This window comes from Pleurodeles waltl, chromosome 4_1 (assembly GCF_031143425.1).
Source record: "Pleurodeles waltl isolate 20211129_DDA chromosome 4_1, aPleWal1.hap1.20221129, whole genome shotgun sequence".
Classification (NCBI taxonomy): domain Eukaryota; kingdom Metazoa; phylum Chordata; class Amphibia; order Caudata; family Salamandridae; genus Pleurodeles; species Pleurodeles waltl.
The window spans coordinates 357,995,139-358,011,551 of NC_090442.1; the positions used below are offsets into that span (position 1 = coordinate 357,995,139).

General features: G+C 43.8%; 1 protein-coding gene across 23 annotated transcripts in view; it reads left to right on the forward strand.

The window, feature by feature from the left end:
• Positions 1-16,413, forward strand: part of PLEKHA5 (pleckstrin homology domain containing A5) — a 991,819-nt gene that overhangs the window by 875,547 nt on the left and 99,859 nt on the right. For all 23 annotated transcript variants that reach the window (XM_069228492.1, XM_069228488.1, XM_069228489.1 and 20 more), the window contains one exon: positions 13,924-14,082. In XM_069228492.1, coding sequence (XP_069084593.1) covers positions 13,924-14,082 — 159 coding nt within the window. The remainder of the gene's footprint in view (positions 1-13,923; positions 14,083-16,413) is intronic.

The following is a 16,413-nucleotide window of genomic DNA, read 5'->3' on the forward strand; positions in this document are numbered from 1 at the left end:
TGCCCTGTTAACACTAAGCTCTGCTGAAGCAGGGTAATCAGGTAGGGTATCCTAGAGTGGCGTAAGCTATAAGAGCAGGTCATCCACACATACACAGCATGCGCTCTGTCTGCAAGTGGGATGGCCCACTCTCGGCCCTCCCTGCGTAGTTGTATAGCTAGGAGTTCCATCGCCGAGAGCTGGCATCCCTGCCTCGTCCCGCAGCCGACTGGGAAGGAGGACGAGATGAGGTGACCCAGGCGGTTCCAGTAGGTTTGCTTGGTGTATAGTAGTCTTCTGTAGACGATGAGCCTTTGCCCGATCCCCATGGAGGTGAAGGTCATGAATAGATAGTGCCATGTTGAAGGATCAAACCCCTTCTCTAGATCTAAAATAAGGCAGGTCGCATGCGATAGCCGCCGGTTGACTTGGTCTTGTACATGAAAGAGGCGACAAGTGTTCTGTGAGGTGCTACGACCCAGAAAAAAGCCATTTTGATCAGTTTGTATGAGTTCCGGGAGGATTTTGGTGAATCTATCAGCGAGGATCTTTCCCAAGATATTATAGTTGGCCCTAAGAATGGCTATGGGCCTAGAAGATGTAAGCTGTGTGGGGTCTGACTGTTTTAGAGAGGGAGACCAGGAGGGACTCCTGGAGGGAGTGTGGGAGTTCACTGGTACCGAAGGCAGCCTCGTACATTTCTGCAATGCAAGGTGCTGGGAGTGGAGGAGCTGTAGTATTCGAGGAGTAGACATCTAATACCAGTGTTTTAATCCGGGCAAGGTCACAAACCACTTGACCTATGTCAGTAGGTGTAATTGCAGTGTCTAAGGAGAACCTAGAAGTAGGTGAGATGGGCGGGCAAGCAATGTCTGCTAGGATTGCGTTGGAGTGGGTCTCCAGGGCATCCAGTGGTGCACGGTAGATTGCAGAGTAGTATTCGTGGAAGGCCTGTAAATTTGACGTTTTGTGTACGGGTGGTGGTTCCCATGAGTGTTACTACTTCCGTAATAGGGCATGCAGAGGATGCCTGTCTAATCAGCCAGGCCAGGATTCGCCTTCCCTATGAACTTTGGCTGTGTGGGCTGTAAAATTATAATGCAGCAGACATCCTAGAAGGTCCATGTGGGAGATCTGCACTTCTCCAAGTTGAGGGCTGAGGATGGAGTCTTGGTCCGCTGCTTTATCCAGTCCACCAAGGCTCTTTTTGACGGTCACTATGTCCCTGTCTTAGGCCCGACGGGCTCCCACTATGTTTTGGATACAAATTGCTCTTGTCCCCACCTTAAAGACATAAGACATTCCACTCAGGCATCCTAGTGGAGGCTGTGTTATTGTTCTAGGAGAAATAATGTCAGATGTGGTTCCCCTCTTTACCCCGAGAACTAGTGTCCTCCAGTCAATCGCAGGAGAGCTACCATATTGGGCTTGGTGGGTATGCGGGTGTCCATCAGATGTCCATTATGTGTGCATCATGGTCAGAGGCCACGCCACACGCCCCAGGTAATCTGATAGCTAAATATGGGACACAAGGAGAGTAAAACGAAACCAGTGGTCAAGGCACAAGTGTAGATTGTGGGGTATTGGAGTGGAAAGAGAAGGGCTGAGAAGCCAGGGTTGTGAGACCGCCATGCATCCATGAGTGACCAGTGATGCACTCAGTTCCGGAATCAATGCACCTGTGTGCATGAGGGAGAGCGGAGTAACCTGGAGTTGGACCTATCCAAAGTGAAGTCAAGCACGCAATTGTAGTCACCTCCCATTACCCAGAATAACGTGGTTCTGTGGGCGAATGTGGTGGAAAGTGCATCCCAATAGGCTTCCTGATCTGTATTGGGGTGTAGATGAGCAGTGGCCTGCCACCAAGGCAGCCTTCGAGGAAAACATATTGGCCTTCTTTGCATGTCATGGCACCTCATGCATACGCAGAGTTAGTGGTGGTGCAAATGAGACTCGCTCAATGCTTGCACAGGCAATCTAGCTCCTCTTTTGTGGTGTGAGTCTCCAGTAAAAAATAACCTGCGCCTGTTGTTTACTATATGAATAGTAAGTAACATGCTGAGAGTGGACCATCCGGGAGAAATGTGAACCCAATGTGACACTCAGCCCTGGACGTGCCAACCCTAAAAGGCCCGCCAGGTTAGAGCATGTGTGGTAGGAGGAGCAAACAATGCTGATCGTGACAAGTGTGGTGAATTAAAAGTCCAATACTGAGGGCCTATTACAACTGGTGGTAAGCCCAAATGGGGCATTTTCTGGAAACTCTTTTTTAACATGGGGGTGTGGCTAGGTATCGGGGTACGGTGGAATGACCCTGGTGCCCTCAAAGGACAAAGGCTGAGTCATGCAGGACCTGGCAAGGACCACCAACAGCCCAGGAGCCCACTGCTGGAGCTGCGCAAGGTGTAGGTTGCAGGGATAAAGAAAATCTGCAGGGAGGAGTAGATTCTTGTGAGAAGATAGAGTGGGAAGGGCAGGTGATGGTGTTCTTCACAGCAATGAAAGTATGCTCCTTATGGTCCTACAGATCAATGTGAGCTGTGTCCATGTTACACTCATCTACGTGAACATTGGGAAAGCAGTTTTCAAATAAGATTGTCTCCATCTGTGGTGTTACCTGTGGGGTTAGGGGTGTCTGTGAGCCCCTTTGGGAGTAATCAGATGGAACAGTGTCAGCATCTGATGTGAAGATATATGGGCAGCCTTTTTTGTTGTCAGAGGTTGCAGCATTGGTTCCCAGGTTGGCTGCAGCCTGGAGAGCACGCCTGGGTCTTCGATGATCCGTTCCAAATTGAGGTCGTTAGCTGTAAATGCCCAAGGTGTAGTCCCCACGTGTGTGGCCTGCCTCGCTCCAGTCACGAGACTTATGGTGCCAGATGCGGGTTTGGCTGGGGCTAACATCGACTCCTTGTAATGTTCGTCAGTCCATTCCCAGGATTCCTTCTAGTCCATGAAGAAGACAGTGGTGTCATCAGATATTGCCTTACGGCAGGCTGAAAATAGCAGTGAATATTGTAGGCCTAATTGGCGAAGACGCCTTTTGACTTCCCTGAAGGAGGAATGCTGGACATCTGAGGTGTAATCAGGAAAGAGCATGATGGTTTTGTCCTCTACCTGGAGTGGGCTTGCATGTTTGGCAGCACAGAGGATGGCATTGTGGTCCCTGATATTGTAGCCAGCATGGGGCGAGGAGGAACCGGCATTGGCAGGTTCCAGGATGCAGTGAGCCCACTCCAGAGAATAGAAAGGGGTGAAATCCAATGGTGAACATGTTGAACACAGTTTCCAGATATGTTAGTGGGTCCCAAGATGCGAATGTCACTCCTGCGGGAGCTGCCCTCCAAGTTTTCTGCCCTGTCCTCAAGATACTGAACATGGTCTTGTAAGTCCCAGATTGCGGATTGATTGTTCTACGCCAGCAACTTTGTCTGAGAGCTTACAGTGATGATCAGACAGGAAGCTTAAATCCGCAGCTAAGGATCCAAGCCTGGTCGCCATGGTAACTCAGGAATGTTCGATGGATGCTAGCACCTTTTCCTGTTTGTCTGAGGTAGATAGGGGTGGTGTGCTTCCCAGCATCGGGGTGTCCGGGATTACAGAGGGCGGAATCGCTGAAGCTGGCGGTGGTGCAGGAGTGACGGACCATAGTCACCACTGGACTCTAGCTACCAATGGGAGATTTTTATGGAGTACTTGGCGCTCTCCTTCAATGTAATCGAAATAGAATCTGTAATTCATCAGACGGTGCCAATCACTGGAATAAGTCCCCCAATAAACCCAGTAATCATAACATCAGCTGCTATCACACATATATAAACTATGAAAGGCACATGCCTTAACCCAGAAAAATGCTGAATATATCATTAAATACTCAAAGTCCTTAATTCAAAAACGCTCCATTGTTTGACTCATGATCTTCTTTATTCTTCTTTAAATTCTTTCATCCAAAATTGCTCCTGTTCCAGTCCCAGTCAACATGCGTTTCGTCTGGGGATTACCCCTTGACTTCCTCAGGACTTTCTACAACAAACAGTATCCAACCTATACAGATAGTCACCACTGGGCCGGAGATGGAAGTATGGGATGAGGTTCAAGGAGGCAATATATGTAGATTCAGATAATCAACTGATGTTGTGGTGGGGAAAGGAGGAGAGAGGATTTTAGTGTCCGCTCTACCTGTCAGTCCTCTCCCACGCACGACCCCAGGAGGGTCCAGGGGTTCGCAGCTGGTTCGACATGGTGTACCGTGTGAGAGGCAAGAGTTGCTGGGGTGGCTAATGGAGTTCCGGGCTCACCCTGGTCTTCAGGCCTAGAAAGGTATGGTAACTCTGAATGCAGCTGATGCTTCCGCACAGCTGCCCACAGCCAGAGTAGACATTTTGAATCTGACCAGTGTTTCAGAAAGACATAAGTTACTCTCGGCATCCCTGCAAACCCCTGCAGCTGACACTTCCACGCGGCCGCTCAGACCCTGAGCAGCTGTTTGAAACCTGACTGTTGTTGTGAGTCAATGCAATTCATCACTGCATCCCTGCAACCTCGTTGATGAGGGCAGGACAGTGAGCTGGTTTGTTTAGGAGTTCTGCATTCCTCCAACACCCACCCCCCTTTTTTTCAAGTGTCATTGTTCTCGATGTTAGATGACTTGGCCTCACCCCCAACACCCCAGCACAACATATGTGCATGAGGAGTACAGCAGAGTTACGCTGGGCCCTCACACAAACATAATAAGGTCCTGAACTTACTGCAGGGCAGTGGGTGGTGCCATCAAAGTACAAAGGAGAGGACTAAGAATATAGTGGGCAGGACAGGTTTGCCTGAAGACAATCATGTAAGGTCCACTGGGCACAGCCTGAGGGTCAGGATCAGTGAGGAAAGACAGGGAAGGACTCATGAAGTGAGCAGATGTGAGGGAGGAGAGGTGATAGCACCACACCACTTGCTGGCCTCGACTATGTCAGTTTCTGTGGTCCACACATGCTCCTTTCCTTTGCTCTGGCCAGGTTCCCTCAAACACCAAAGATGATGTCCACTGGGAAAACCCTGTAACCTGATGGTTTCCCAGTTAAATTTTATAACCCTTTTATCCCGACTAGGCAACCCACCATATTCAATACATATTCAAGATCTATAGGCCTTACCTCTATCAGCGAGGCAGATATCATAATGTACAAACCTGGGGACGACACTGGCAACTGCGCATCCTATAGCCCAGTAGCACTATTAAATGTGCCCCAGATAGTAGGCCCTGACCAAAGAGACATCATTAAGCATAGACAGAACAGTGACCACATTAGACAAATACCTCGCTAACTGGAAAAAAGACCAAAGAAAAGAGATTCAGGCAGTCTGTCCCTAGATGCGAAGAATGCATTTGATAAAGTTAGCTAGAAATTCCTAGAAGTAGTTCGAGACAACAAAAAGTTGATAATAGAATGAAAGACTGGATGTTGGCAGGTTATATCGCTTCACAACCTCAGTACGAGTAAGTGGTCATCATTCCTTCAGTTTCCCCTTATACAGAGAGACGAGACAAAGCAATACTCTTCTCCCCATTACTTTTCCCTCTAGTGGCCGAATTACTCACTATCAGAGCTCACAAGACGAATAGAGGTTTCTTTTTTTGGGGGGGGATAAGGAGCGAGAGGCCTTTCTTTTTGCTGATGACTTTCTTTTTACAATGACATCCCCGTGTAGATCCCTTAATAGCTGTAGTGGAATCACTAGAGTTTGAAGTGGTTTACGAATTCAAGGCAAATAAGCAGAAATCATTGATACTCAGCATAGCTGCCCCAGAAGCTAATTTACCAACTTACATAATGTAGCGCCGTTCCAGTGGGAAGAACGAACATTGCGATGTCTGGGGGTAAACATCACAAATAGCCAAGAAAATTTATGAATTCCCAGTTGCCCATCCCTTCATAAGAATATACTAGTAAAAGCATTATATGTCTTGGATGGGATATGTAGATGTCGTCAAAATAAACATTTCCTTGGGTGGTGACACTTGATGCGGTTCTTAACTTTGCTGTCTTCATTATTCACTTGTGGACGGGGTTGGGGCAGGGATAAGTGCTCAAGGCTTGGTTTATGTTTGTATTATTTTATATTTGCCTTCAGGGACTATATTCCTATTCCAAAATCAATAAAAACTGTTTTAAAAAAATGAACATTTCCCCCAGGCATGCTGTATCTTGTCAGCGTCTTCCAATAACCATAACTCTTTTCAACATAAAAGCATTACAAAATAATTTATATTTGGGGGTTGGGTTGATAATAAAAGACCTTGAATTTTATCAAAATTGCTGATGGCGCCCATGGATAATGGGAGTTTAGCTTTTCCAGACCAAATGAGCTACTATAGTGTGAGGAAAATAGAAAATACGTACCTCTGCATGGATAGGTTATTGGTGTACTGCTCGCTTTAGGACTTACCATGGTTGGAGCAAAAACTTCAACTGCTTACTTTTCCACCCCAACAAAGACAGTTCTCAAAATCTGGGACCAGTTTGCAGTGCAGGGAGGTCACACGTATCCCTCTCTAAATTATCCAATCATATACAATAATGCTTTCTCTGCGGCCATGGAGTTTGGACCCTTTTGGAGTGTGAACCCTTCTCTAAATGTGCAGATGGACACTGTAGGAAACTATGTTGTATATTCAGCCAAGAGGAGGTTAAATCATTTAAGCAATGTAAATAGGATTTTGGTATGACTGATTAGGAGTAGTTCTATGATTTCAGGAATTGTCAAGTCCAATGCCTTATAGCTTATACATAGCTCCTTCGAATCACCTCATCAGGAACCTTGATTTTTATTTTTTACAGTTATGCACATGGTGCTCTATTAGAAAAAAAAAAATCCATCTGCATGCAAGCACTTTGGTTATGCAAAAAGCTTTTATTTTTTACTTCAAATTCTATATTCTGTATGTAAAATGTAAAATAAGCAAACATGACAAATGACTCCTGGGTTAGCGGGTGCAGTATCTGTTTTTTCAACGACTCATTAAGAAAACCTTAGGGGCCATTTCTGGTGCAGCTACATTTCAAGATGCCATTCTAATCTTTGGGAAGAATATGTCAGAGCATGTCAAAATGTTAAGTGTTTGGAAGCTGTGAGAAAGTTGATCATTAGTTGGTGTGGATGATAGTCCACCTCAAGTAATAATACCCGTAATCTTGTTCGGTCCAGATAAGGTTTCAATAATTTAAACCTAAGCTCAACCACTGATATTATTGGCACAGAGCAGACAGGCTTAATTTAAGAAAATCTGTAAAGCTTTTAGGAGTATCAAAACAGTTAAAAGGTTGGAAATACAATATAAATCCCCATCTGTTTCTAAAAATATTGTAATGAGCAGAATGGCACCTAAAATGGGAAAACACAAATAAGGGTTTACAGGAGATATGAATTTTTAAACTTTTAAATATAAAAAGTGCCAACCAGAAGCAAATGGTAACATTATACCAGGACAAGGCTAAGATTTCCGGCATACTATGCTGGAACGCACGTTGGAATAATCCTACTTGGAAAGTTACCTTTAAACTTAGTAGATTTTTCAAGAAGGTAGTCTCTTCCGTGGTCCAAGGCTGCAGGCTGGATTCCAATACTGGTTTGTTCATAAAGGACGAAGTCTTGGTGAAGCCGTCAACTAATGGAAGAAAAGCTCAGAGCAGGAAAAGCCCAAGTTTACGACCAGGAAGACATTGATCAGATGCTGCTCTACATCAGGCGCAGTGAAGATTTCTACTGTTGGATTTGTATTATTTTCTGGAAGTCTGTTGTCCTCACTGGGACAATGATGCAGGCTGTGGCCAAGGAGAAATCAACATCATTAGATGCTGACTGGTGTCCGTCCGGCCCGCTGAATCACATTTGCTGCAGCGGAGAAGAACATAGCGGGAACTGCGGTAAAGTCAGGCCCACTGGCGATGCACCCTTGGCAGATCCGCTGGCCGGTTGGTTTCCTTTCCCACAATGTTTTGCCAGGCAGAAATTAATCAAAAAGTTTATAAATCCCAAATGTTAAGTTCCAGACTTTGAAAGTGGGCGTTGGGGGTGTTATAATTATCCTGCGGTTTTAAACTGTTGCATTTGGTTTTAACGTGATTTAATGTTTGGTTATTGCTAGGAACTCTTGTTGCCATAGGGGGATGCAAGAAGCACAAATGCTTCACTGTTTTTTTTGTTGGTTAGGACATTTTTGAGCCGCTATTGTGGTTGTGGCCCTCTAGTTTTTAGAGTGGGTGGGTCCTCTTACCCCTCTGCAGCCCTATTAATCTCCACATAAGCGCTGATGCGCAACGGACTGTGAAGGCGTGTCGTCGGGGTGTTAACTGATTCTGCAATTTTAAATTGTTTTATTTTGAGAAATTTGATTTTAACGTGATTTTAAAATGTTTAATTGCTGGGGACTCCTGTGGACACCGGGATGTGGGTAGTAAAAGTGCTTCATGGTTCATTTTTATTGGTTGGGACATTTTTGAGCTGGCCTTGTATGGTTGTGGTGCCCACGTTTTTAGAGTGGTCAGGCCACTTTCTTCTCTGCAGCCCATTTAACCTGTGCACTTGCATGGATACCCACAACAAGGGTGCTGCTGACACATCAAAGGCACACTTAAGGCATGCCCGCCTTTGTCTGCCCATTTTCCAGTGCCAGCCATGCTGGCGATTTCTCCATTTGCACTCTACCCAGTGGATAAGTAAATTATAATTCTTGTCAGTTAAAAGCTTTAAATAAAGCTCAACAGTTTTCTCATCTGCTGAAAGTTAGCTCTCTATTCGAACCCATCTCCTGCTTTTTCTCAGATTCATTTCTACCCCTTCTTCCAGTGAGGAATTACTTGTGGCACACAATGAGATGTGTTCTGCTGAGCTCCCTGAGCAAAAGGTGAAGGCTTTCTTGAATAATGTACACACTCTCTTGAAGCATGTGTTAAATTTCTATGATTTGGTTTCTTCTAATAATTGAGATGCATTTTTTCGTACTAAAATATGGCTTTTGGACACTTCTAGCCCAGACATTGCATTAGTGGCACCCCCTGACCCCTCAACTCCCCACACCACCCCCCTATTTGGGTATTCAGCACCTTGATAGACAGGACAGTACGGTGGTGGCATTGAATTTAGTTTTCACTCTTAGTATATATGTACATCCTTTACATCTTTGCAATTCTCTCTCTCTTTCTATGAGGGTGCCATTTTCTCTTACAATTGCAGCCATTTTTTCATTTTCTGGTGTATTGTTATATCGCCCTGCCCATTGCCCAATCATCCCCTCCCCTTTAAACATGTTGTTAGTTTGCTTCTAGGCAAAGTTGCGTTAAGTAGTCTTCAATTTGCCACTTTTACTGTTCTGGGTTGTTTTAACAGTCATGTGGATGTTGAGGGTAGTCTTGGTTCACTCTCAGATCTTTGAGCCATTTCCCTCCCTGAATCTGAGGCTGGAGGTTTGTGGTCACACACATAAAATGACACTAGATTTAATTTACACCAATTTGCCTAACTTCCATACAGACGCTCCAAGGCCTCTACTATGGTCTGATCATTTTCTCATTCCTTGGGAATTTACACTACCATGCAAATCTTCTTCCTTGGTACCCAGCCTGCTCAACTCTCAACCTTGTTATAAAATTAATTCAATTTAGCATCTATCAATCAATCAGGGGATTTGTATAGCGTGGCTTATCACCAGTGAGGGTCTCAAGGCACTGGGGGAAGGTGGGGGGGGGGGAATAGGGAGGGCAGGGATGGGAGGAAAGGGGAGGGGGAAGGATCAGTCGAAGAGCCAGGTCTTGAGGTCCTTCCTGAACTGAGACAGCTTCCAACCTTTCCAGTCATGTCCCCCAACTGTATGAATATTTGTAACTTGACACCTCTTCTTTTCATAATTGGCTGAGCTCGTTGATTTAATTGCTCTACTCAGAAGTAAATCTAGAGCCAGATCTCGCCCTTCTGCCCCTGGTTTACTCCGGTACTTGATTATATTAAATCCAATTGTAAGAAACTGGAGCTGCTGTGGAGGAAGGATTACGAGGCCAGTCAAAAACTGGTTTACAAACATGCCGTTTGAGATCACCATGTAGCAGTGCTTAATTTGTGCTTGTTGTTTACGGTGCTGAGCACCGGCACTTATTTTTTAGGTCCAGCACTTATTCTTCTGCCTCAAGCATTTACTGCGAGCAAAAGACACAAATGGGAAGACGGAGGAAGAGAAAAATGAAAAATCGTTACAATGGGAGAAAGCAGCAAGAGTGAGCTGAAGGGACAGAGTGCCTTTAAATGGATTGAGGAGGCCCAAGATGGCTTTAGAATTACTCTGCCTCAGTATTCCGTGTTCGCCCATTTAATTGCAGCAGCCACGTTTTTAAGAGGTGGGCTTTGAGCACCGGCACCTTTTTATTTACAAATTAAGCACTGCCATGTAGCTATTCGTAAGGCTCAACCTGACTATTTTGCTAATGAAATAACGGCAGCTTCAAATATGGCTAAAGAGATTGTCAATTCATGTTTGTCTGCTAAAGCCTGCTCCCCACTACTTCTGCTTCAAAAGAGTTTTGTGAGAATCTCCCTTTTTACAGGAAAAAAACTAAAACATTTATGCCAAGTTTCGGGTGCAGACTCCTCTACTCCAGTCAGTGAGCCCTGCCCTCCCATGTGTCATTCTGGCCCTTAACTTTTCACTTCAAGTCATGAATTGACTCGACACTGGTCATCTGGAATTGATGCTCTGGTTCTTCCTTGGATTCCTCCCCTGTTACTTTATCTAATAAAGTTGGGCATGTTATCAGCCTGTTAATTAATGTCTTGTTGAACAACTGTCTTTGTCAGGCCATGGTTTCTAAGTCCTGGACATTCACAATACTGAGATAACTTCACCAAAAGAAATGAAGAAACACTTAAAGCAGAGAAAAGAATCCTGATACACATGCTGCTTTGGAAGACCCTTAGCACTCACTGCAGACTGCCCCAGAGTAAAATGTTATATTGTGATCTGGAGACTCTTTCTGCCCCACTAAATGTGTGCTGTCGCCTCAGCACCTCTAGCTTCGGAGTCTGTTTTACCACATAGGGATGAACCTGGTCTTTTATTTTGAACTAATATTTCCAGTACCTGCAGAACTTCATGTATTCACAATGGAGACAGTGTTTAAAGCTGAAATTAGAGAAGACTGAGATTTTAATCTTGGCAGCTTTAATTTTCCTTCCGGGCATCTTTCTGGTGGCATCTCGCTGTAGGAGCTTCTCCACCTCTCCTCACCCCACCATCCCCACCCCCAAACCCGCTCACTCCACACCCAGTGAACAAGGCCCTCAACCAGGGCATAATCTTTGACAACAAGCTACTCCGTACATAAATCGACCACTTAATTCAATTCATGCTGCAAAATTATAGTTCAGACATTGATTTAATTAAAATTGGCCTGTGGAAATATAAACTATTTTGCGAGCCCAAGTTTTTGTAGAAACGCCTCCAGATGCTTTAAAATGTGGTGGTCTCCTTATTTTAGTCCACCATATTTATGTTTATATCATTAGTTATCTAGCTACCCAAATCTGGCTTCCTCTTGAAGTACTTGTTCTTTTCAAATCTCTCTTCATCTGTTACTAGCTAATACTGGCTCTGCTATTTTATTTTCCGTTTCTGTAGCGCACTTTCGCCTAAGGGTCTCTAGACACAGTTAATGTACGGGAAGTTCGGTTAAAACAGCTAACAAAACGTTTGTGCAAAAAAGCCTAGTTTTCAGTCTTTTCCTGAATTTAGACACTAATGTCAGGCAGTAAAGAAACGATGTAAGTGGATACCAGAGTTTTCGGGCCGCCATACAAGAAACTTCACCTGCCAGACCTATTATAGTCAAGCACACGATTAAATCTTCACCGGCAGTACCTTCACCTCATCGTTCCATTTCAGTGCCAAGAAACCGTCCGATGTATGTGCGCTTTACAAGCTTTGCTAACATAACATGAAATAATCTTAATAATCCTTAGCACCACAAGGACGTCCCATCTGTGTAAGCAAGGAATCTCGCTGGGCAGATGTATTTTTTCAAAAATCAAAGGCATTACTATAGAACACTTTAGGCACCAGACAAAGAACCTTAAACTGAACTCTGTATTTTGAGTAGCCAAACCAATTGTTGTAAAATCAGTTTAAGCCTGCAATAGTTTGGGGGAATCAGTGACAAAGTGAGCTGCAGAATTGTGCATAACCTGCAGTCTGTCTGATAAAACGTGACAATTCTAAATAGATGTCATTTGCGTAATCCAGAGCTTTTACTGCTAAAAAGCAGCCTTCGGTCATGAGCATTGGCGAAATTTTCCTTGGTATTCTTAGTTGGTGACAACAAGAAGTGATCCATTGAATTTGGGAACCCAGAGCACGTTTGAAGTAATTTTTTACCCTCAATCGTTTTAGCATGGTATTGGCAAATATATACTGCTTTTCTGGTATATTCCACAATGTCTTTATGCTCTACATCCTCAAATATTTTGCACTTTCTCACTTTAAGCTTTTTGAGCAGCAGAAGCATGGATTAATTGAACAATTTCCATCAGATCCAGCTCTAATCATCGCAAGTTTAGAAGCACCCCAAAAACCCGGCTCTTGTCCAAGTCCATAGATGCTGTTTGTCTTGTAATTCTTTGTTTTCCTTGATAGTGCCGGGATACCTCACTGAGGTCACTGCTGTGCTGTTCGTTTTTTCCTTTGTTCATTTGCCATCAAAAGATGCTGATGAAGAGTAGGCAGAGCAAGCAAATTTGGCCAAAAGGCCAGGCAAACCTAGATCTGTAGTGCTTTGTTAAATCACAATAGCTGGGCATAGTAAATAGCAGTAGCAATGGGTACATTTATGTTGTGTCTCTAAAGAAATGATTAAAATGTAGGAGGATGTTCTATGTCCGATGTTACCTCTGTCCTAGTCACTTCCCAGTACAGCACTTTCATACTCTTCTGTAATCACTTGTGGAACTTCGATTTTGAGGGGGGGGAGGCAGTGCGATGGAAGCACATCCATTGTAGGGGTATGAAACGTGCCCAAGTCTTTAAGAATGGGAATATTTAGAATGAATTAATCTGTAGGAAAGAGAATGTTATTGGAACCATTGATATTTCTGGGTAAATTATGTCTAGTACATTTGGCGAATAATCTAAGAGTTACCTTACATATAAGAGAAACCTCATAGTTTAGTAACATTATAATTTAATGTTTACAAGTTACTAAATTCAGGGATGACCAAATGTTCAGATATTTCAGCAATCTCTCAAAAAACTTACTTAGTATAAACTTATTTGGTGCCTGTAAATGCTTTTCTCATGTATACATATTAAAAATAACATTCTTCACATTATTAGCATTTTTATGCACTGGTGTCTTACTTTTTTTTTGATTCTTTTGAAAGACTGAAGTGATTAACAATTTCCAGTTGTAATTTTCTGCCGCTGCTTGGAACGTTTGGGTAAAACCAGACAGTGTTGCTTGCCATCTTAAAGTGCCGTAACTACCTTTTATGCACTAAAGCATATAATTAAGAATGACTTATATTACTACGGTCGTTTAGTAAATAGGTATTGTATTTTAATGTTTTCCAGTCGTACAGTATCCTCAATAGTGTATTATCCGCTGCCTTTCATGGGGCTTGTCCCAGGCAAACCGTGGCCATTTTGTAGTGCATCAATTGTAATTGTATGAATACTCCTCGCATTGCTCTTCACCAGCCTTTGACTAAGAAATATGTTTTGTTTGTACATGCTTATAAAACAGTTTTAAGCTGAATGCAATGCTAAAGAGTTTTAAAAACCGGTGACGTTTTTGGCAAAATAAAGGTTATTATACACAGTCCGAAGATGAATCCTTATCTAGTTTCCAATGTCTTCCGTTGATTGAAAATCTAATATGTTTAGTGAATTGCTGTTTTATTCAGTGTATTTTGTTACAGACTCGAAGAAGAGATGATAAGGTGTTCAGCAATATTGCAGAACTGGAGGATGCTGTTAAAGAAAATGATTTGGAACACCTCCATGAAACGCCTGCGCAGGAAATTATAAGATTGAAGAAATCAGTTCAGGCTGAAAACCATAATCCAGAAATAACTGAGGTGTGTTTTTAGATCTCGATTCAGACAGCACATGTTCTGTCTGTTGCATCAAATTTTGTTACCTTACCATGGGCTTAGAGCCCACCCACTACTTACCATTTATTGTCTTCATTTCCCTGGCATTTCCTTGTGTCTTCATGTTCACTTCATTGGTTTGTCTCTTCCCTGGAGCTTGGACCCAGTACTCATCTCCTTCCACAGTTCCCCTTTCAGTTTCTTCTTTTTTTTGTATTTTTTGTTTATGCAATCTAAGAGTGCAATCTGTCTCAGTGCTTCATTTGAGGCTGTGGTTGCTAGTAGGGGGCAGAGCACTCATTGTTGGGGATCAGCACTTATTTGTCCACCTCAGATATTAACTGAATACAAGAGAGGGAAAACACACATCCGAAAGATGGCAAAACCGTTGGGAGAAAGCAGGAATCTGCAAGAACGAGAAGGGACAAGGGAGTGTCTAGTAGTGGATAAAAGACTACCTGCTTTGGTTTTGTGTTTGTCACCATGTAATTGCACTGGCTGTTGGATTCTGAGCAGAGCTTTGGGCACCAGCACTCTTTCTTTTACAAATTGAGCACTGCTTGTGTACATCTACCCCTACACTGTGCTTGCTGCTTATGTGCTCTTCCCAACATTGTCTATGTGCCACCCTGAGTTGCTTTTTTACCTTTCCCCTCCTTTGCATTGCACTCAGTCCCATTTGTTTGCTCCCCCGACATTCCTTTCTGTTTGCTCCCTTCTTAGGTTTCCTTCCCCACGCTGTACATGTTGCTTAATCCTCACCTCTGCCCCTGTGTTGCTTCGTGACCTCCCTCCTGTTTCCTTTCCATGTTGCTTCCCCTTTTGGGCATGTTGCTTCCCCTTTCGGGATCCCCCACACATTGCTTCCCTTGCACCCCACATGTCGCTGTACATACACCTCCTCCTGTTGCTTCTCCCCTCTATGTTGCTTCTTCCCCTCGTTATTTAACCCCCCCTCAATTCCTTTCCCTTCTCGTTGCCAGGGAAGTAGCTTCAGGGGGAGTGGGGTGCTACACCCCCCATAATAAATAAATTTTCTGATAACTAGTTTGGTACAGATGCTTTCAGTCGGGTATGGGGAGATGTCTGCCCGACTTCACCCGGAAGTTTTATATACATTCAGACGAGAACACACACACACACTCTCTCTCCCTCTCAGTTTTTCAATTTGTCATAAATATTGGTAATTTTACAAAACAATGTGCTTTCCCTCTCTTATTACCCCTACCGATCCACATTCCTCTCGCTTTCCACTGCATCTTAGGCCCCCCATGCACCCTGCTTGTTGTATAATGTATTTAAACATTACATGCCAGTATGATTGTCAGAAAATCTGACGCTTACGCTCCCCTCAACTTACTGACCAAGCCACGCCCCTGCTCATTGCTTCCTCTCATATTGGTTCTTCCACCTACTCAGAAAAAAAAGGTTGTCATTTTGTAGGTATGTGCATGCTTGGTTCACACACCTACAAAATGACACAGCCAGACGCATGTAACTTTTCTTTTCCTTATTCTTTTTAAGCTGTGCTGTACAGAACAATTGGCAAACCATTAGGTGCCAAAGGTGAGACCTTTTGCCTTTCCCAATGCTTGTTTTCCTTTGGATGTGTTTGACAATACTGTCATGGTCATACATTTCAGAGGTAATTAACAGTACATAAGACCTTACTACCTTAAAATGCAACAGATTGTTTCTAGAGGTGCACGTTTTATTGGTTCGTCGGTTGAGCATAGGTACTCGTTTAAAAACTGCTTTCAAAGTCTTTGGTGCTGTTTTACTTCTGAATTAAAGCGCAAACAACAGAAGTGTCTGACGTCAATAATCACGTCTCCCGCTGTCCACGTTTTAGTGAACATAACATTTTTAGGGTCGAGTGCAAGCACCTCTGGCCTGTTGTAATCTCTCTGAGGGCTTTTAACCACGGACAGTCTTGCTTTTCATTCTTTGTTGTGCTTTTCTTAAATGCTTCATTTTTATTGGTGCATTTTGTGAAATGTCCCTCCTTTGTGTGCTGAGTTCCCTCCCAGGCAATTTCACATTGAACATTTTTGTTGGCCATCACACTACGTCACGCTCCCCCCTGTGATGGTCCCTCCTCCGCTTTCGGTTTTCCTTTCATCCCAGCCTCGATCCTTTCTGGAAATTCACGCAGGGAGCCAATAACTCTAGCGCTCACGGCAGCCGTGGGCGCTTTGAATTGACTTGTGTCTGTCAACTTTTACTTTTCACTCTCAATTAATATTGCAAGAAAAGTTCAGTTAGGAATTTACAACGCTAATGGCTCTAACTCGGGCAATCGCAAGACCCATTGCT